Raw genomic sequence first — 21380 nt, 5'->3', positions numbered from 1 at the left:
TATTTTAGCTCTGAACCCCTTGGTGTTCCCTCCCTGACCGCTACGGTCGCAGGTTCGAATCCTGCCTCGGTCATGGATGTGTGTGCTGTCCTTAGGTTAGTTGGGTTTAATTAGTTCTAACAAGGGAACCTCCCCATCGCACCCCCTCATATTTAGTTATAAGTTGGCAGAGTGGATAGGCCTTGAAAACTGAACACAAATCAATCGAGAAAACAGGAAGAAGTTGTGTGGAACTATGAAAAAAAATAAGCAAAATATACAAACTGAGTAGTCCATTCGCAAGATAAGCAACATCAAGGATAAAGTGAGCTGACGAGCGCCGTGGTCCCGTGGTTAGCGTCAGCAGCTACGGAACGAGAGGTCCTTGATTCAAGTCTTCCCTCGAATGAAAAGTTTATTTGCTTTATTTTCGCAAAGTTATGATCTGTCCGTTCGTTCATTGACATCTCTGGTCACTGTAATAAGTTTAGTGTCTGTGTTTTGCGACCGCACCGCAAAACCGTGCGATTAGTAGACGAAAGGACGTGCCTCTCCAATGGGAACCGAAAACATCTGATCGCAAGTTCATAGGTCAACCGATTCCTCCACAGGAAAACACGTCTGATATATTCTATACGACACTGGTGACGGCATGTGCGCCACATGACAGGAATATGTTGTCGACCCACCTAACGTGTACACTTGACGAATGGGTAAAAGGGTTCTTCTACTTTGCCTGATTTAGGTTTTCTTGTGGATGTGATAATCACTCCCAAAAAAGTGATGAAAACATTTGTCACATCAACTGCAACAAATGAATGCAACAGTTTCACAGTCGCACAGCTTGGCCTGTGTTCTGTCAAAACATATGTTTTTAACGTTTTCAAGTTTTTCCGTGTGTAGACCGTCAAATCCTGCTTATGTCCAAGCAAATCTGAACATGGCCTGGAATTTTGGTGAACGAAGTTGATTTTATAAAAAATTCAACTTTTCACTCGAGGGAAGACTTGAACCAAGAATTCTCGTTCCCCAGCTGCTCACGCTAACCACGGGACCACGGCGCTCCTGAGCTAACACTCTCCTTGATGTTGCCTATCTTGCTCATGGACTACTCAGTTTGTAAATTTTGCTTATATTTTATAGTTCCACACAACTTGTTCCTTTTTTCTCGATTCATCTGTGTTCAGTTTTTCAAGGCCTATCCACTGTGTCAACTTATAACTAAATCTGAGGGGGGGGGGGGGTGCGATGGGGAGGTTACCTCGTAAGTTCTAGGCGACTGATGACTTCAGAAGTTAAGTCCCATAGCGCTCAGAGCCACTTGAACCATTTTTTTCCCTCTCTCTGGGTGCAGAGGTTACGCTTTTACTGTATAGGCCTTTTACAACTATGTCTGTTTGGAACAGGGGACTGATGACCTCGATGTTTAGCCCCCATCAAACCCCAAAACCAACCAACCAACTTAATCATCAGAGGTCATTGTCACCCCAACTTTGATTTCTCGATTTTTCGAAAGTGCAGTTTTGTACCTGCGATGCCGATCTTGTTGGCGCCGAACGCCTTGGCGGCGGCGACAGTGAGCAGTCCGACGGGCCCGGCGCCGATGACGAGCACTTTACAACCCGGGCAGACGCCGGCCAGGCGGCACGCGTGCACCCCCACAGACAGCGGCTCCAGGAGCGCCCCCTCCTCCAGCGACACGTGATCTGGCAGTCTGCACACAACGCCACGTGGTCAGCAGTCGATTCAATCTACCGATACCGGAAATCAGCTATAACGCAGATGGAGGATGTTACAGCATGTACAGGTATCTTCCCACTTGTACAAACACAGATGCGAAAGAACATTGGCATTGTTTTTTAACAAGGTGACCCAAAAGTCCATTAATATTTGAACATGCAGTAATTGCAGAATAATGGTGGAGAGGTAAAACTTGATACACATGCCTGAAACCAAAAACGAGTGCAAAAAAGGCCAACAGATGGCCTTGGACGGCAACACAACAGCGACGACTCATGAGAATCGTGTATAAAATGAACTGTAGTGAGAGATGGAGCCAGATGCGCAAACATTTTTGGTGTGAGCACTTAAAAGTTCAAATGTGTGTGAAATCTTGTGGGACTTAACTGCTAAGGTCATCAGTCCCTAAGCTTACTCATTATTTAACCTAAATTATCCTAAGGACAAACACACACACCCATGTCCGACGGAGGACTCGAACCTCCGACGGGACCAGCCGCAATGGGAGAAAATGACGATGTTGTCTAAAGCGTTATGGACAGACGTAGCCCATTTTACACTCTCAGGGTTTGTCAACATCTACGTGTTAAGAATTTGGGCTACCGAGAATCCTAGAATTGTGGTGGAATCCCAGTTACATGACGAAAAAGTCTCGGTGTGGTGTGGATTACCACATCAATCGTGACTGGATCCTTTTTCTTAGAGGAAATTCTGTGTGCTGCTTTTCAGACCGTTACCATGACCAAAGAAGACGAAGTAAATATTCCTGAATTCCAATCAAGAACAACTGCCAAGATGAGAAACATAGAAGTAAATATCCTCGGAGTAACGAAGCAGCTTAAATCACTTAATAAAGGGAAGGCCTCCGGTCCAGATTGGATACCACTCAGGTTCCTCTCAGAGTATGCTGATAAAATAGCTCCGTCTTTAGCAATTATATACAACCACTCGCTCACAGCTAGATCCGTACCTAAAGACTGGAAAATTGCTCAAGTCACATCAGTACCCAAAAGGGGAAGTAAGAGTAATCCGGCAGGCCGGAGTGGCCGAGTGGTTCTAGGCGCTTCAGTCTACACCGCGCGACTGCTACGGTCGCTGGTTAGAATCCTGCCTCGGGCATGGATGTGTGTGATGTCCTTAGGTTAGTTAGGTTTAAGTAGTTCTAAGTTCATTATGGCCTCACAACTTGTGGTGGCAAACAGGCCTGGCAATCCTCCTACCTGCGCTGCAGGAGGAGGACAAGGAACAAATATAGATGTCATTCTTGTAACACCGAACACAACTAATATTATTCAACACTGGAGAGTTATAGAAAACGCCACCACAAGCGACCACAACTTGATAACTTTCACCTTAGCAGAAAGAGAGTGCAGCCGGGCCATGGGGTGGGAGGTACAACTAAATTGTAAAAGAACTGACTGGGAACGCCTAGCAAGTGAGTGCGACATTCCTCCATTGCCGGAAGGTGACATGCATCGGGACATGGACGTAGACCAGAGAGCGGAGAAACTGGTGAGTGCAGTAACCAGAGCGGTGAGGGCAGCTGTACCGACTAGGAGGAGGGCCATGGCGGCCTCTCCGTCACCATGGTCTACCAAACTAGGAGAACTGCGTCAATCTGTCAGAAGGCTGAGGAGGCACTACCAGCGCAGTGTCGTCTGGCAGGAACGACAAAGGTGTCAGTTGCTATATAGGGAGGAAAAGCAGAGGTTTCAAAAGGAACTGCGCGAAGTAAGGACGCGAAGCTGGGAAAACTTCGTGCAAAACCAGTTAGTCATGGACCCATGGGGGCTTCCCTATAAGCTGGTAAGAGAAAAAACCCGCACTCCTCTGGAGCTATCAACAGTCAGGCACGGGGACAGGATGACGGAGTGTTGGCAGGAGACTGCGGAGGTCCTCCTCCGGTCCCTGCTGCCTGACGACAATGCGGATGGGGAGACTGAAGGGCAGAAGCAACTGAGAAACGAAGATCAAGAAGCGTACAATAATGAGACGGCTGTCTACCCCTTCTCTGAGGAGGAGGTAGCAGCCCATATAAGATCGTTGCAAAGAGGAAAAGCACCTGGGCCAGACGGCATTGTGGCGGAGGTAGTGCAGTTCCTGGCGCCCCAGCTGACTGCGCCACTTACTCATCTTTACAATGAATGCCTCAGGCAAAAAAAGTTTCCGGAGAAATGGAAAACGGCGAACGTAGTTATAATAAAGAAAGGACCTGACAAGGACCCCGTGGAAGTGAAGTCATACAGGCCGATTTGCCTGCTGGATCTATTCGGAAAGATACTGGAGAAACTGCTAGCTGACAGCTTGGCGGCACACCGAGTGTTGTGCTGGATGAGCAACAGGCAGTTCGGCTTCAGGCCGGGGCGGTCGGCATCTGATGCAATCGCCCTGGCGGCTGAGGTCTGCGGCTCGACCCCGCACAAACACGTGGTTGGCATCATGGTAGATATCAGTGGCGCCTTCGACAACTGTGGTGGCCTTCGCTCTTCTCCTGCTTGCGGGAGAGTGAGTGTCCAGGGTCGCTATACGGTTGCCTGAGGAGCTATTGTAAGGATCGGGAGGTCTGGCTATCATCCCCTAGCGAAAGAGTTGGAAAAACAATCAACAAAGGATGTCCCCAAGGATCCGCTTTAGGGCCCCTCTTCTGGGACATCCACATGGAGCCACTATTAGTGATCACAAAAAAGTGATGAGGTGCTAGAGGTGATAGCCTACGTGGATGACCTCCTCCTGTTGGTCGGCGGCCGTTGTCGGGAAGACATTGAAACAAAAATATAGAGCCATAGACAAACTCCAACAGTGGTGCCATACGACTAAAATGACGATATCGCCCAGCAAATCCACATACCTGTTGCTAAAAGGACATCTAATCAGAAATCCGACTGTCAGAATTGATGGCTCACCAGTTCTCCGGCGACGTGAGACACGCTATCTAGGAGTTACCATTGATGAGAGGTGGAGCTTCAGAAAACACATTGACACTGTAACCCAGCGAGCTCTCCAGATATTAAATAACCTCATCTCAATAGGGCATAAAAGATTCCATCTCGCACCACACCTGATTAAACTCTACCACAATAGCACCCTAACCTCAGTTGTGGGTTACGGCTCGGGAGTCTGGGCGCACGGGCTCACGAGGGTTGTGCCCGCCATGGTAGTGAGAAGAGTCCAGAGAAGCATGATATTAAGATCTGTGGGGAGCTACAGAACATCTCCGGGGGGGGGGGGGGGGGGGCTATTAGTCATAATGGGGCTCTGCCCTCTGGACATAAAAATAAGAGAACAAGCGGCTTGGTACTGGGCCAAAAAGGGAAATTATGAGAAGATTGCAGACATCATCGGTATTAGGGTGGGGGATAAAAGGGAAATAAGGAAAAGAGGGGAGGAACTTTGGCAGGAGTCTTGGGAGGTAGAAGAGGCTGGACGCAGAAATTTACAGTTCATACCTGATGTAAGGGAACGCTTGGAATTGAAATACTTTGAGCCCACACGAGGATTGATCCATTTTCTCACTGCCCATGGACCCTACCCGACATACTTATGTCGATTTGGGAAGAGGGCTACACTAGCGTGTGACTGTGGCGATCCGGAGGATACGCCCGAACATGTAGTTTACGAATGCCTCCTCTTCAATGATGTTGCGAACACACTACGAGACAGACTACCAAACTATGACACATATCAACTACTTAGACGAGAGGAAACTTTTCAGACCTTAAACACATTGGCTAACGAGGTATCGCGAAAAGTTTTAACTGAATACTTGAGAGAGATAAACTAAATAACCAAGAAAACAACCACTGATTGCGTCCAGAGCCGTATTCCCATGCCGCCTGTGCGTGGACAGGCCGACTTTTCATCTTAGTTGGAATCCGCCACGCGCAGGATTAGGGGGAGTAGGGGTCAACACCACCGATAATGACACGCACCTGAAATGACGTAGGATAAGTTAGTTTGTAGGACTTAGTTTTAGGAAACTACGTTAGGAATTGCAGCGAATTAACATCGAGGCCTGCCCAATGCCAGGGGCACGCTCTTCGGGATTAGCTCGAAGAGCAAGGCAATTTAAAAGTAGGTTTATATCTTTCACTGGCACACATGTGACGCTGCAGAATATAGGAATTAGTTATAGGAATTAGATATAAACTCTAGATATTAGAAATTAGATGCCCATTGTATGTTAAAATAAACTGTAGCTCACTCAAAAACTGAAACTAGCTGCGAACTAAGTATAAATGTATAAGTATTATGACCCACTAACGAAATAAGGAAGTGGTTTAACTTTGTATAATTATAATGGTTTTGTTAATAAAGATTTAAAAAAATTCTAGGGGACTAATTACCTCAGATGTTAAGTACCATAGTGCTCAGAGCCATTTCAACCATTTTAGGAGTAATCCGCTGAATTACAGGCCTATCTCACTAACGTCGATTTGCAGTAGGGTTTGGGAACATATACTGTGTTCGAACATTATGAAGTACCTCGAAGAAAACGGTTTATTGACACATAGTCAGCACGGTTTCAGAAAATATCGTTCTTGTGAAACACAACTAGCTCTTTATACTCCTGAAGAAATAAGTGCTATCGACAGGGGATGTGAAATTGATTTCATATTTTTAGATTTCCAGAAGGCTTTCGACACCGTTCCTCAAAAGTGTCTTCTAACCAAACTGCTTGCCTACGGAGTATCGCCTCTGTTGTGCGACTGGATTCATGATTTCCTGTCAGGAAGGTCACAGTTCGTAGTAATAGACGGAAAGTCATCGAGTAAAACAGAAGTAATATCCGGCGTTCCCAAAGGAAGTGTTATAGGCCCTCTATTGTTCCTGATCTATATTAACGACATAGGAGACAATCTAAGTAGCCGTCTGAGATTGTTTGCAGATGATGCTTTCATTTACCGTCGTGTAAAGTCATCAGATGATCAAAACGACTTGAGAAATGATTTAGATAAGATATCTGTGTGGAGCGAAAAGTGGCAATTGACCCTGAATAAAGAAAATTGCGAAGTTACTCACATACATAATATTGTGGATAGAGCAAACCAAAGACTGCGATTCATTGGCAGAACACTTAGAAGGTGCAACAGGTCTAGTAAAGAGACTGCTTACACTACGCTTGTCCGCCCTCTTCTGGAGTATTGCTGTGAGGTGTGGGATCCGCATCAGGTGGGACTGACGGATGACATCGAAGAAGTAAAAGGAAGGGGAGCTCGTTTTGTATTATCGTGAAATAAGGGAGATAGTGTCACAGACATGATACGTGAATTGGAGTGGCAATCATCAAAAGAAAATCGATTTTTGTTGCGACAGGATCTTCTCATGAAATTTCAATCACCAGTTTTCTCCTCCGATTGCGAAAACATTCTGTTGGTACCCACCTACATAGGGAGAAATGATCATCACGATAAAATAAGAGAAATAAGGGCTCGCACAGGAAAATTTAAGTGCTCGTTTTTCCCGCGTGCCGTTCGAGAGTGGAACGGTAGAGAGACAGCTTGAAGGTGGTTCGTGGAACCCTCTGCCAGCACTTATTGTGAATAGCAGAGTAATCACGAAGATGTATAGATGTACGTATGCGATGTACGCGGAAATGCTACAGAATCGCAGCATCCCTAGTCTAGCTGATAAACACCTGCTTGAAGGTACGACTTTTATGCAGGATGGTGCTCCACACCATACTGCTGCACACTTGATCTCTTGCATACATCGTTTGCTGAGCCGGCATTTCCGTCATACTTGGATTCCAGGTCCCAGACAGCAACCCGCGCGATTGTTGGTTGCCGTATTCCCAGAAGTCGCAAGACTACCGCGATCGACCGACCTCATTAGGGACGCCAGATGACAACATCCGAGCAATTTCTCACGTTACCTACTGATATACTGTAGAGTGCTATTATCAAGATTGTCCATCTTTTACAGGTATTGTTTCCGGCCGGTGTGGCCGTGCGGTTCTAAGCGCGTCAGTTTGGAACCGGGTGACCGCTACGGTCGCAGGTTCGAATCCTGCCTCGGGCATGGATGTGTATGATGTCCTTAGGTTAGTTATGCTTAAGTAGTTCTAAGTTCTAGGGAACTGATGACCTCAGTAGTTAAGTCCCATAGTGCTCAGAGCCATTTTAACCATTTTTTACATGTATTGTTGAAGAGTCACCGACATGTTAAACATTCGTATTTTCTAAAAACAAGTAGCTATACTAATTATTGCGTTTGTAGCACGAGAAGCACAATCTGTTTGTCATTTTGTGTACCGTTTTTGGTTTCAACAAAATCCCATGTTATTTCAAGCGAGAGTCAATTTTTAGCTCTCTGCCTACATTATTCTGTAAAGTATTGAATTTCCAACTGTTAAGTGACTTCTGGGTCACCCTCTATATTTATACTGATACGGGACAGCTGAGCAAAGTGCCTATGGCGGGAAAAGTGCCGCTGCGGTCACAGGAGCTACGAGATGCCGATATCCAAAGGTTAAAGGCCTCAAATTATTCTTCATGGAGTCTACAAACAATGCTGCTCGATGAACATCCGCAACTGATCATTGTAGCAGAGGTTGAACATGCCGCTTCAGTTGTAAGGTATTTTTTATTTTTCACCACTGATTTCTGGCTGTGATAACTTTGTGTTCTGGCCCCGAGCGCCTTGATGGACAAGTATAGGACGCAGTGTACCACCAGCGAGCGCAGAACACGGCGCTGGGGCGGTGGCATCAGCTTTGCGGGACCCAAGGACGCGGAACGAGGAGAATTGGGCACTGTAGCTAAAAACCAATAAATCATTTGGTAAGTTCTCGCCGAGTTTTAATACGGCAACTCCTGGCACCCACCCACTACATTTGGTGTCTTCCCACTACGTTTAGTCATCCTTACACATTCGGTGGCACAAGTCGCCACAACAATGGAATGTAGACGAATTAAATTGGGTGATGCTGAGGAAATTAGATTAGGAACTGAAACACTTAAAGTAGTAAATGAGTTTTGCTATCTGGGGAGGAAAATAACTCACGATGTTCGAAGTAGAGAGGATATAAAATATAGACTGGCAATGGCAAGGAAAGCGTTTCTGAAGAAGAGAAATTTGTTAACGTCAAGTATAAATTTAAGAGGCAGGAAGTCATTTCTGAAAGTATTTTTATGGGGTATAGCCATGTATGGAAGTGAAATGTGGACGATAAATAGTTTGGACAAGAAGAGAATAGAAGCTTTCGAAATGTGGTGCTACAGAAGAATGCTGAGGATTAGATGGGTAGATCACGTAACTAATGGGGACTACACTCAGCTGGCTGCTACACGGGTAGCGGAGGCTGTGTGGCGTGGACTGGGCGGTTTTTTAGGTTAGAAGGTCTCGGGAAAGTACGGGGTGGGCTGCAATCTCAAAGGGTGCATGGCAAATACAGGACGTGCTTGGATCAAGGAACAGTCGGAATTGTAGTTGTAAATTGTTGTAGCTGTGCTGGGAAAGTACCTGAGCTTCAAGCGCTAATAGAAAGCACAGAAACTGAAATCGTTATAGGTACAGAAAGCTGACTAAAGCCTGAAATAAGTTCTGCAGAAAATTTTACGAAGTCTCAGACGGTGTTCAGGAAAGATAGATTAGGCAGAATTGGTGGTGGAGTGTTTGTGTCTGTCAGTAGTAGTTTATCTTGTGGTGAAGTCGAAGTAGATACTCCGTGCGAATTGGTATGGGTGGAGGTTATACTTAACAGCCGAACTAAGTTAATAATTAGCTCCTTCTATCGACCCCCAGACTCCGATGATATAGTTGCTGAACACTTCAGAGAAAAGTTGAGTCTCGTAACAAATATACGGTTATAGTTGGTGGAGACTTCAACCTTCCCTCCATCTGTTGGCAAAAATACTTGTTCAAAACCGGTGGTAGGCAGGAAACATCTTCCGAGATTGTCCTAAATGCTTTCTCCGAAAATTATTTCGAGCAGTTAGCCCACGAACCCACGCGAATTGTAAATGGTTATGAATACACACTTGACCTCTTAGCCACAAACAATCCACAGCTGATACAGAGCATCATGACTGATACAGGGATTAGTGATCACAAGGTCGTTGTAGCTAGGCTCAATACCGTTTCTTCCAAATCCACCAGAAACAAACGCAAAATAATTTTATTTTAAAAAAGCGGATAAAGTGTCACTAGAAGCCTTCCTAAGAGACAATCTCCATTCCTTCCGAACTGACTATGCAAATGTAGACGAGTTGTGGCTCAAATTCAAAGATATAGTAGCAACAGCAATTGAGAGATTCATACCTCATAAATTGGTAAGAGATGGAACTGATCCCCCGTGGTACACAAAACCGGTCCGAACGCTGGTGCAGAGGCAACGGAAAAAGCATGCGAAGTTCAGAAGAACGCGAAATCCCGAAGATTGGCTAAAATTTACAGACGCGCGAAATTTGGCACGGACTTCAATGCGAGATGCCTTTAATAGGTTCCACAACGAAACAATGTCTCGAAATTTGGTAGAAAACCCGAAGAAATTCTGGTCGTATGTAAAGTACACAAGCGGCAAGACGCAGTCAATACGTTCGCTGCGCAGTGCCGATGATACTGTTACCAATGACTGTGCCGCTAAAGCGGAGTTATTGAAGAGTTTTCCGAAATTCCTTCACCAGGGAAGACGAATGGAATATTCCAGAATTTTAAACACGAACAGCTGCTAGCATGAGTTTCTTAGAAGTAGATACCTTAGGGGTTGCGAAGCAACTCAAATCGCTTGATACGGCAAGTCTTCATTTCCAGATTGTATACCGATTAGGTTCCTTTCAGATTACGCTGATACAATAGCTCCCTACTTAGCAACCATATGCCGGCCGGAGTGGCCGAGCGGTTAAAGGCGCTACAGTCTGGAACCGCACGACCGCTACGGTCGCAGCTTCGAATCCTGCCTCGGACATGGCTGTGTGTGATGTCTTTAGGTTAGTTAGGTTTAAGTAGTTCTAAGTTCTAGGGGACTTATGACCACAACAGTTGAGTCCCATAGTGTTCAGAGCCATTTGAACCATTTTAGCAACCATATACAACCGCTCACTCACCGATAGATCTGTATCTACAGATAGGAAAATTGCGCAGGTCGCGCCAGTGTTTAAGAAGGGTAGTAGGAGTAATCCATCGAACTACAGACCTATATCATTGACGTCGGTTTGCAATAGGGTTTTGGAGCATATACTGCATTCAGACATTATGAATCACCTCGAAGGGAACGATCTATTGATACGTAATCAGCATGGTTTCAGAAAACATCGTTCTTGTGCCACGCAGCTAGCTCTTTTTTCGCACGAAGTAATGGCCGCTATCGACAGGGGATCTCAGGTTGATTCCGTATTTCTGTATTTCCGGAAAGCTTTAGACACCGTTCCTCACAAGCGACTTCTAATCAAGCTGCGGGCCTGTGGGGTATCGTCTCAGTTGTGCGACTGGATTCGTGATTTCCTGTCAGGAATGTCGCAGTTCGTAGTAATAGACGGCAAATCATCGAGTAAAACTGAAGTGATATCAGGTGTTCCCCAGGGAAGCGTCCTGGGACCTCTGCTGTTCCTGATCTATATAAATGACCTGGGTGACAATCTGAGCAGTTCTCTTACGTTGTTCGCAGATGATGCTGTAATTTACCGTCTAGTAAGGTCATCCGAAGACCAGTATCAGTTGCAAAGCGATTTAGAAAAGATTGCTATATGGTGTGGCAGTTTACGCTAAATAACGAAAAATGTGAGGTGATCCACATGAGTTGCAAAACAAATCCGTTAGAATCCGATTACTCGATAAATAGTACAATTCTCAACGCTGTCAATTCAACTAAGTACCTGGGTGTTAAAATTACGATCCACATAGATAATATTGTGGGGAAGGTGGGCCAAATGTTGCGTTTCATTGGCAGGACACTTAGAAGATGCAACAAGTCCACTAAAGAGACAGCTTACACTACACTCGTTCGTCCTCTGTTAGAATATTGCTGCGCGGTGTGGGATCCTTACCAGGTGGGATTGACGGAGGATATCGAAAGGGTGCAAAAAAGGGCAGCTCGTTTTGTATTATCACGTAATAGGGGAGAGAGTGTGGCAGATATGATACGCGAATTGGGATGGAAGTCATTAAAGCAAAGACGTTTTTCGTCGCGGCGAGATCTATTTACGAAATCTCTGTCACCAACTTTCTCTTCCGAATGCGAAAATATTTTGTTGAGCCCAACCTACATAGGTACGAATGATCATCACAATAAAATAAGAGAAATCAGAGCTCGAACAGAAAGGTTTAGGTGTTCGTTTCTCCCGCGCGCTGTTCGGGAGTGGAATGGTAGAGAGTGAGTATGATTGTGGTTCGATGAACCCTCTGCCAAGCACTTAAATGTGAGTTGCAGTGTAGTCATGTAGATGTAGATTGAATGGAATTGGGGAGTAGAGAAATTTATGGCACAACTTGACTATAAGAAGGGATCGGTTGGTAGGACATATTCTGAGGCATCAAGGGATCACCAATTTAGTATTGGAGGGGAGCGTAGAGGGTAAAAATCGTAGAGGGAGACCAAGAGATGAATACACTAAGCACATTCAGAAGGATGAATGTTGCAGTAGGTACTGGGAGATGATGAAGCTTGCACAGGATAGAGTAGCATGGAGAGCTGTATCAAACCAGCCTCTGGACTCTAGACCACAACAAGAACAACAATGTAACTGTTCATTTAGTGTATTTGTGACTGTGAGGGAACGTCACTTTCGTCTTTTTAATGAAAATGTGTTGAAAGTGTATCTCATGACTCCATAATCCTACTTTAGTAATTGAAGTTTCGATCATTCTATTACAAGGCATGCAGCTTTTCTGTAAATGTCTCAATGTGGGCAAATTGGCCATCTTGGCGGTGGCTTCTGGCTACATTGTGCACGAAGATAATGTAAAAGCATTGACCGAAAGAAGGGCTAAGCGGTCATCCTTACAGCCAGTCCTTATAATAATGACAAGGAAGTGGCAAATAAAGAAAGACACCAAGTACAAAGTAAAAAGAAAGAAAACGGAAAGCAGTCGAAAACAAGAAAGGCGGGACTAGTATCTTGTGCAGCGGGACGTTTATGTCACACGGTAGTTTTCTCGTAGCCGCTTGTTTATACTGTTGAACCTGGGTCGCGTGGAGCTGCTTACTGGTGAACTCACACTACCCGAAATAGTGGATTCGCTGGTAGCCAGGTCACCCTCAACTTGTAGCCATACTCTCTGTTCATACCATCAGGGAGATTCTGATAGCCTCTCTTATTTTTCCACGGCCGCCAAACAAGAACACGACATTCTTGAAAATTAATAGGTCGGTACATTCCTGGTGATATGCAGCTATATCTGATTTATTGTGTTCCACTCTTTACTTTGAACTGTCCAATGGCATCCCAGAGTATGACGTTGCTAGTCACCTGATGTGGTGTGCATACTGTAAGACCTTCGGTACACACACCATCAGATTATTTGACTTGTTGCTCTAGCGAAGTAGGCGAGTGTCAGCAATATGTCTCGTGATCTTATCGTGGCGTGTTTATCTTCTGCCGTTAGGTCAGACGATAGAAATGTCACTTGCACGTTTAGAGTAGCAGATTGACGGTGACCAACTTTAAACAGAACTTGATTAATTTTCACACGCATTTATTAAAATAAAAAAATCATAGATATTACGTAACTTGATTCTGGATGCTGTTTACAATTGACAATCTGAAGTTTCTTTGGTCTTGGTACGTTAATCTTATTCTCACATATCTCTGATACTTGACAAAATGTCTAGTCATTTCTCTTCATGGCTATGTACAGGAATATGATAATCTTATTAGGCGCGGACTGAAACTTGACTACAGACTAATGCAGACTGGTACAGACTAAGTGCAGACAAATGCAGACTGACTGATCATAGGTCTGTATACTCGTTATAATATCTCGCGCGTTCAGGTATCTGCGCGAGTGTGATCCGCGAAGAGAAAAAGTTCTACGTTAGCAGCAATCTCATAGGCTGCGTTACATATTAATACGCGGATCGGCGGAAGCAGAATTTGGTCCGTCTTTATGGCAGCGCCATCTCGTAGAGCGGAGACGGACGAGCGCTGCGCCTGCGCTGTTGTTCTTAGCGGGCTCGTTCTAGAGGGAAAGTTGTGACTACGCGGAACTATGTACACAACACCTGACAACCGATGTAAGACAATATTCAGGGTGAACATACATAAAAACGACAAACTACAGGGACGGTTTCCTGACTGGAAATGGAGTAAAAAATGTCCAATGATCACATGTGCGGAAATGGACAGTGTGCGTGTAACGAAAAGAAATCGTCCCGGAACACAATACAGAACTGCATCGCATCCAGGTCACAACAGATGTTCAAGCGGCTTCCATGGGATGCAGTGGACGCGTTCACACATCGCATCACGGATTGCCGCACTCTTTCGAATGTTAAGGCCTCTTTCCAAATAGCGTCAGCGGCGTCATGAACACGCTTTCCATAGGTCTGCACATCAACTTGTTCAGCATACACACCGCTTATCAGCTGCTGCAGAGATAAATGGCCAGGGGTTTAAGTCCAGTGCTACAAGGCCCCCGAATCTTATCCAGCGTCCAGGGAAGATGCTGTTGAGGTGCCGTCGAATTGCAATGCGAAAGTGGGGTGGTGCTCCGTCATGCAGAAACCGCATACCCTGTCATACTGCAAAGATTCGTTCTCAAGCAGCCCAGACGGGGTATTCCACAGGAAGTCGAGGTACGTTCCTTCGTCAAGGCGTTGTGGAATAATAACTGGTCCAAGTATATGGTCGCCATGAATCGCTGCCCACACATTCGTTCTGAACCTATGCTACTGAGATATCTCAACCATTCTCCGAGGATTGTCTGTAGCCCACAAATGACGATTATGCAAATTGACGATGCCAGTTCTGGTAAAGGCTGCTTTATTGGTAAAGAGGAGCGATGACAGAAATCCCATAGACACAATTCTTCCCGTAGAGGGAAATCCGCTACTGATAATCCTAGCACTCGTTGCAGATAATAATGACAGTAGGGGCTGTCATGCTGGATACACGTAATCCTACTTTGGCTTACACCATGTTGGCGGGACACTCGCCAAGCGCTTGTACTATGGTTCGTCTCAATATCCTGCAGAACCTGATACTCCAAATGTGATGTACGCAGAGCCCGCTGCCTCCCTGCACGTTCGACCATCTCAAAAGGCCCATGATCAGACAAACGCCCAAAAGGGCTTACAATGTCATGTTATGTGGTTGGTGTCTGTGGGAGTACTTTTTTTGGCATAACCGTGCTGCTTCTCGACCTTTTACATCTGCTGGGCCGTACACAAACACCATGTCGGCTTGTTCCCGATATGAATACAGTACCATTCTACTGCTTACAGTACGCTGCGTCAATTACACAGCCTACAATACACAACAAGGAAGAGAAGGCACATGGTTAGAGGAACTTTCATTCGTCATCGTCATCTACCATGGAAACGACGCATTTCCGGACATACGTCCATATTACCTTCTTTCTACCGTTTCCGGTCAGGAATCCGTCCCTCCAGTTTGGCGGTTTTATTAACGTTCACCCTGTCTAGAGGACGAACATCACCACACTCCAGCAGTTAGTAGCTCGCTTTAGCGTTTCGTAACTTCGAGGCATAATACCGTAAATGATTTTCTTCGTATTTATCCTGGCCGTGGAAGCCTACCAACTTGCGGTATGTCTTTTTGCATCTGTGCTGCTTTTAGAATGCAGCTGTGATGACCGACTGAACTTCAGTTTCGCCAGAGACCCTGACCCGGCCGGAAATAGTGATGGTGGTTACCGCTGCAACAGTCGGTTTTCGGTAACAGAGGTTCCTTTCGTCTCCAGTTTAACCTGTTAAAACCGTTCGAAATAACCGGTCTTTTTTAAAAACCGTTTTTCTGTTTTTACTGCTGTTACTTCCAGTAATTAACGTAGACTTTGGACAAAGATTGAAAAATTCTAATGGCTGTGAAGGAGACGGAGATACTTTTCGATACAGGGTTGAGGTTGTGGCAGAGATCGGTCTCACTGTCTCCAGCAAAGATTGCTCAGGTGAAAGAGAGAGATTTGGCGACAGCGAGAGCGAGAGATCATAAGCTGAAGCTACCCTTCATTGTCACTTTTGGATGGTATCCAGTTTTCACCCTGAAGCAGCCACAAAATTAAGGATTTAATTATTATCTCAAGAATATATCACTTCAGTAAAATTGTGTGTAAACGAGTATTAATGAAATTCATCTTCTCGTCCAAGAACACAGTAAATGGTTTCTCCTTACATAATGCGCTAGCTAATTATTAATCGGTTAAAGCAAATCATACACTGTATTTCGTAAAATATACCCGCAGACTAGGGTTGGTACCATTCTGCGATACTACTGATGCTCGAGAACAACAGCGAGAATCTACTTTATAGACCAGGTGGAGGCAAGTTTTCCACATGTCTCACGTACTGTCTGATAAGACACACCACATGGCAACAGGTATATATTACTGTCTCTGAAATACTGTATCGACTCTTACGGAATGTGTTGCTGGTTCTTAATTGCAGGTGTTGTTATTAAAACAGTGCTGATTGCTTTTTCCAATCAAATTCCTGCAATATCGCGTATTTCAGACCAGCTGAACTCTTGTGAATAAACATTGTTCATTTAAAAAAAAAAAAAAAAAAAAAGTTTAATTTAAAAACCAAAAGTTTTAGCACTGCTGCTACGGAAAACTGAAATGTCCTTTATTTTGGGCAGTTATTTGTGAAAAGTGAAAAAAAACTGTTATAGCCAAGACCAAAAAAATACCGACCTATACCAGTTATTCAGAACTAAAATAGCGTTACCGGTTTTAACCGGTCGGTTTTTTCCATCCCTAGCCGAAAAGTGAAAGATCGTTAGTGAGTCGTCTACCGCTGTTCTCTTCTGCAAAAAAAGTGTGGTCTTCATGTGTAATCTGTCATGTGGAAAACACTCGATTACGGATACGGCACGTAATATAGAAATTTTACACACCACTTTTAAAAGAAGGCTGCCGCGCTGGAAGACATGACGATAGACAACAGTACAACAACTTGCCTGTATTCTTAACGAACAAACTACACTTGGATGACAAGGTCAGGGGATAGCCATATGTAAATATACAGATGGCGGTAGTATGGCGTACACAAGATATAAAAGGGCAGTGCACTGGCGGAGATGTCATCTGTAATCAGGTGGTTCATTTGAAAAGGTTTCCGACGTGATTGCGGCCGCATGGCGAAAATTAACACTTTGAAGGCGGAATGATAGTTGGAGTTAGACGCATGGGACATTCAATTTCTGAAATCGTTAGGGATTTCAGTATTCCGTGATCGACAGTGTCAGGAATGTGACGCGAATACCAAATTTAATGCATTACCTCCACTACGGACAAGCCAGTGACCGGCGGCCTTCACTTAACGACCGATAGCAGCGGCGTTTACGTAGAGTTGCAAGCAGCACTGAATAAAATAACCACAGAAACCAATGTGGGACGTACGAGCATCGTATCCGTTAGGTCTGTGCGGTGAAATGCAGCGTTAATGGGATATGTCAGCATACATTCGACGCGAGTGCCTTTGCTAACAGGACGACATCGCCTCCAGCGCATCCCTTGGACTTATAACCGTATCAGTTCGATCTTAGCCGACTGGAAAACCGTGGCGTGGTCAGGTGAGTTACGATTTTAGTTGGTAAGAGCTGATAGTAGGGTTCGAACTCGGCGCAGACCCCAGGAAGCCACGGAGCCAAGTTGTCAACAAGGCTCTGTGCAATCTGGTTGTGGCTCCAAAGTGATGAGGTGTGAACCGATCATTGGCTGGAAATGGTTCTGTTCGGCTACTTGCAGACCATTTGCAGCCATTCATAATGGACGTCATGTTTCCAAACAACGATGGATAACAATGCGTCATGTGGATGGTAATGTGTCATGTCTCAGGGTCACAGTGCTTCACGATCGGCTTTAAGAACTTTCTGAACAGTTCGAGAGAATGATTTCACCATCTGGATTCCATCAGACATTTATGGGACATAACCGAGACGTAAGTTCGTGCACAAAATCCTCCACTGGCAACACTTTCGCAATTGTGGACGGCCATAGAGGCCATAGATGCAGTAATTGGGAGCTCCAGTTGGTCACGCGTAAAGAAAAAAATATTTTTAGCACAGATTAGGCGAGGTACAGGCCAGTTCGTTTATATCCACACCATGCGCCGCAAACCATCTTAAGGTGTGTCGTGGAGGGTGCTTCTGATACCAGCAACTGATACCCCCTACCCTGTTCCACGCGCGAATGGTATTAGGGAAGAATGGCTGTCGGTAAGCCTCTATATTAGCTCTTATTTATCGAATTTTCTCGTCATTGTCATTACGCGAGATATATGTGGCAGGAAGTAATATGCTGTCCGACTCTTCCTGGAAGGTACCTTCTAGAAATTTCTGTGGTAAACCTCTCCGTGATGCACAACGCAACTCTTGTAACGTCTGTCAATGAAGTGTGTTGAGCACCTCGGTAACTCTCTCGCGCCGACAAAACGATCCCGTGACGAAACGTGCCGTTCTTCGGTGGATCTTCTCTATTTTGTCTATCAGTCCTATCTGATAACTATCCCATATTGATGAGCAATACTCAATAATCGGTGCAACAAGCACCTTGCAAGCGACTTTCTTTGTGGAGAAGTTACATTTCCTTAAGAGTCTTCCTATGAATCTGTCTGGCATCCGCTTTTCCCATAATTTTTTGTGTGTTCGTCCAACTTAAGGTCGCACTGGACAGTTACCCTAGATATTTTACAGTAGATACTGTTTCCAGTGGTTTATCATCAACAGCGTATCTGTGCAGTGGAAGCTTTCTCTCACCATATGTGCGCTATCTGTTACATTTATTTACATTCGGGTCAACTGCAAGAGCCTGCACCACACATCAATCCTCTGCAGGTCATTCTGCAAATCGATATAGTTTTCTGGCATTTCTACTTTGTTACAAGCAACCGCATCATCTGCAAGTAGGCTTAAAGAGCCTACGACGCTTTCTACGAGATCATTTATATCCACTGAAAACAGTAAATATAGGCTACAGGCTACAGGTAATGCGATAATGAATAGCTTAGTAAACAGTCAAGTTGAGGAGGACTGGACATCTCTAAAAAGGGTAACCACAGAAGTTGGAAGAAAAACAAAGATACTAGAAAGGTAAAAGCGAAGAAATTATGGATAACAGAAGAAATACTTGACTTAATGTTTCCGAAAATTCAGCAATACGTAAATACATTTCACTTAGAAATTAAAGAAACAAAGTGCAGGAAAGCTACGTCGAAATGGCTGCATGAAAAAATGTGAAGAGTTAGAAAAACAAACGATTGTCGGGAGCACTGACTCAGCATGCAGAAAAGTAGAAACTACTGTCGGTGAAATTAAAAACAACGGCGGTAGCGTTTAAAATTCAGTGGAATTCCACTGTTAAATGCGGAGGAGAGAGCAAATAGGTGGAAGGAATACACTGGAGGCCTTTATGATGGGGAAGACTTATCCGATGGTGTGGTGGAAAAAGAAACAGGAGCCGATAGGGAACAGATAGAGGATACAGTCTTAGAATTTAAGAAAGCTATGGAAGACTTAAGATCAAATAAGGCGGAAGGGATGGATAACATTCCATTTTAATTTCTAAAATTATTGGGCTAAGTGTCAATTAAACGACTCTTCACGTTGGTGTGTAGACTGCATGAGACTGGCGATATACAATCAGACTCACGGAAAAACGTCATCCACACAGTTCCGGAGACTGCAAGAGCCGACAAGTGCGAAAACTATCGCATAATCAGCTTAAAAGCTCTAGCACCCAAGTTTATGACAAGAATAATATACAGAAGAATGAAAAAGAAAACTGAGGATCTTTTAGATGACGATCAGTTTGGCATTAGGAAAGATAAAGGCACCAGAGAGGCAGTTCTGAAGCTGTGGTTGATAATGGTTGGTTGGTCTGTGGGGGTTAAAGGGACCAGACTGCGATGGTCATCGGTCCCTGGTTGATAATGGAAGCAAGACACGTTCATAGGATTTGTCGACTTGTCGACGTGCAAAAAGCGTACGACAGCGTAAAATGGTACAAGATGTTTGAAATTCTGAGAAAATAGGGGTAAGCTGTAGTTCCGGTATACAGTATGTACAAGAACCAACAGGGAACAATAAGCTTGGAAGATCAAGAACCAAGTGCTCTGATCAAAAAGGGTGTAAGACAGGGGTGTAGTCTTTCGCCCCTACTGTTCAATCTATACATCGAAAAAGCAATAACGGAAATAAAAGAATGGCTCAAGACAGGGATTAAAATTCAAGGTGAAATGATATCATTGGTAAGATTTTTATGGCATTGCCCTCATCAGCCCCAATGAAGATGAATGACAGGGTCTGCTGAATGGATTGTACAGAATTTGAATTGAAAGTAAATCGAAACAGGACGAAAGTGATAAGAAGTAGTAGAAATGATAACAGCGAGAAAAATAACATCAAAATCAGGGATTACGTAGTAGAAGCAGCTAAGAAACTCTGCTACCTAAGCGGCAAAATAACACAGGATGGACGGAGCAAGGATGATATAAAAAGCAGACTGGCACAGGGAAAAATGGGCATTCCAGTCCAAGAAGTTTGTTGGTATCAAAAACAGGAAGAAATTTCTGGAAATATGCGTTTGGAGCACAGCTTTGTATGGTAGTGAAACATGGACTGTGGGAAAACCGGAACAGAAGAGAAGCGAAGCATCTGAGATGTGGTGCTGCAGAAGACTGCTGAAAATTAAGTGGACTGATAATGTAAGAATCCGAGAGGAAGAGAATAAATGGAAAACAGTGACAACAAGAAGCTACAGGGTGATAGAACACGTATTAAGAGATCAGGCATTAATTTCCATGGCACCAGAGGGAGTTGTGGAGGGTATAAACTGTAGAGAAAGATGGAGAATGGAGTACATCCATCAGATAGTTGAAATTGCAAGTTGCAAGATTTACTGTGAGAGTAAAACGTTGGCCAGGAGAGCAATTCGAGGCGGGCCGCATGAGACTAGTCAGATGACTAATGACTGAGAAAAAAAAGTCCCTTTCATACTTCATTGGGGTACTCCAGTAATTACCGTTACGTCTGTCGACTTTGTTCCGTAAGGAGCGGTGTTCTATCTTCAAGAAAGCCTTCTTTCCAGCCGAAAATCCGATCCGATAATCGATAAGCTTGTATTTTTTTTTTCAGCAAACGGCAGTGCGGGACGGTGTGAAAGGCCTTCCTCAGGTCAAGGAACACCACATCGACCTGAACCTTTTGTGTCAGAGTAATTTGCAGGCAGCGGCTGATACACCAAGAACAATCGGTAATACGAAGATCATTGTGTCGCGTACGAACGCGGAAAGTTTTTGTATTTCCAATTTTTACGTTACGTACACTGTAGATAAACCAAAATAATGCTCAATATATTATATTTAAGTCTGGTCGATGAGCACATGGCAAAATGTAGGAATGTTGTCATTACATCATCAGAATCTGGAGAAGTTACAAAAACAAAATTTTTTGACTAATGTGAAGCCTTACGTACAGCAGGGGAGGGGGAGACAAACAAACCGAAAACACCACGAGAGACGGGATTTGTCGAGATGGAGGAGGATT

General features: G+C 44.5%; 1 protein-coding gene across 1 annotated transcript in view; it reads right to left on the bottom strand.

Annotated features, from left to right (window-relative positions):
* LOC126092742 (sorbitol dehydrogenase-like) overlaps positions 1-21380 on the bottom strand; it is a 79115-nt gene that overhangs the window by 27940 nt on the left and 29795 nt on the right. Inside the window, exon 5 of the mRNA XM_049908468.1 lies at positions 1509-1693. Within this exon, the coding sequence (XP_049764425.1) occupies positions 1509-1693 (185 nt within the window). The remainder of the gene's footprint in view (positions 1-1508; positions 1694-21380) is intronic.

Source organism: Schistocerca cancellata, chromosome 7, assembly GCF_023864275.1.
Source record: "Schistocerca cancellata isolate TAMUIC-IGC-003103 chromosome 7, iqSchCanc2.1, whole genome shotgun sequence".
In the NCBI taxonomy this organism is placed as follows: domain Eukaryota; kingdom Metazoa; phylum Arthropoda; class Insecta; order Orthoptera; family Acrididae; genus Schistocerca; species Schistocerca cancellata.
Note: the sequence above shows the minus strand (reverse complement) of the source record. Positions and strands in the feature narration are given on the sequence as shown.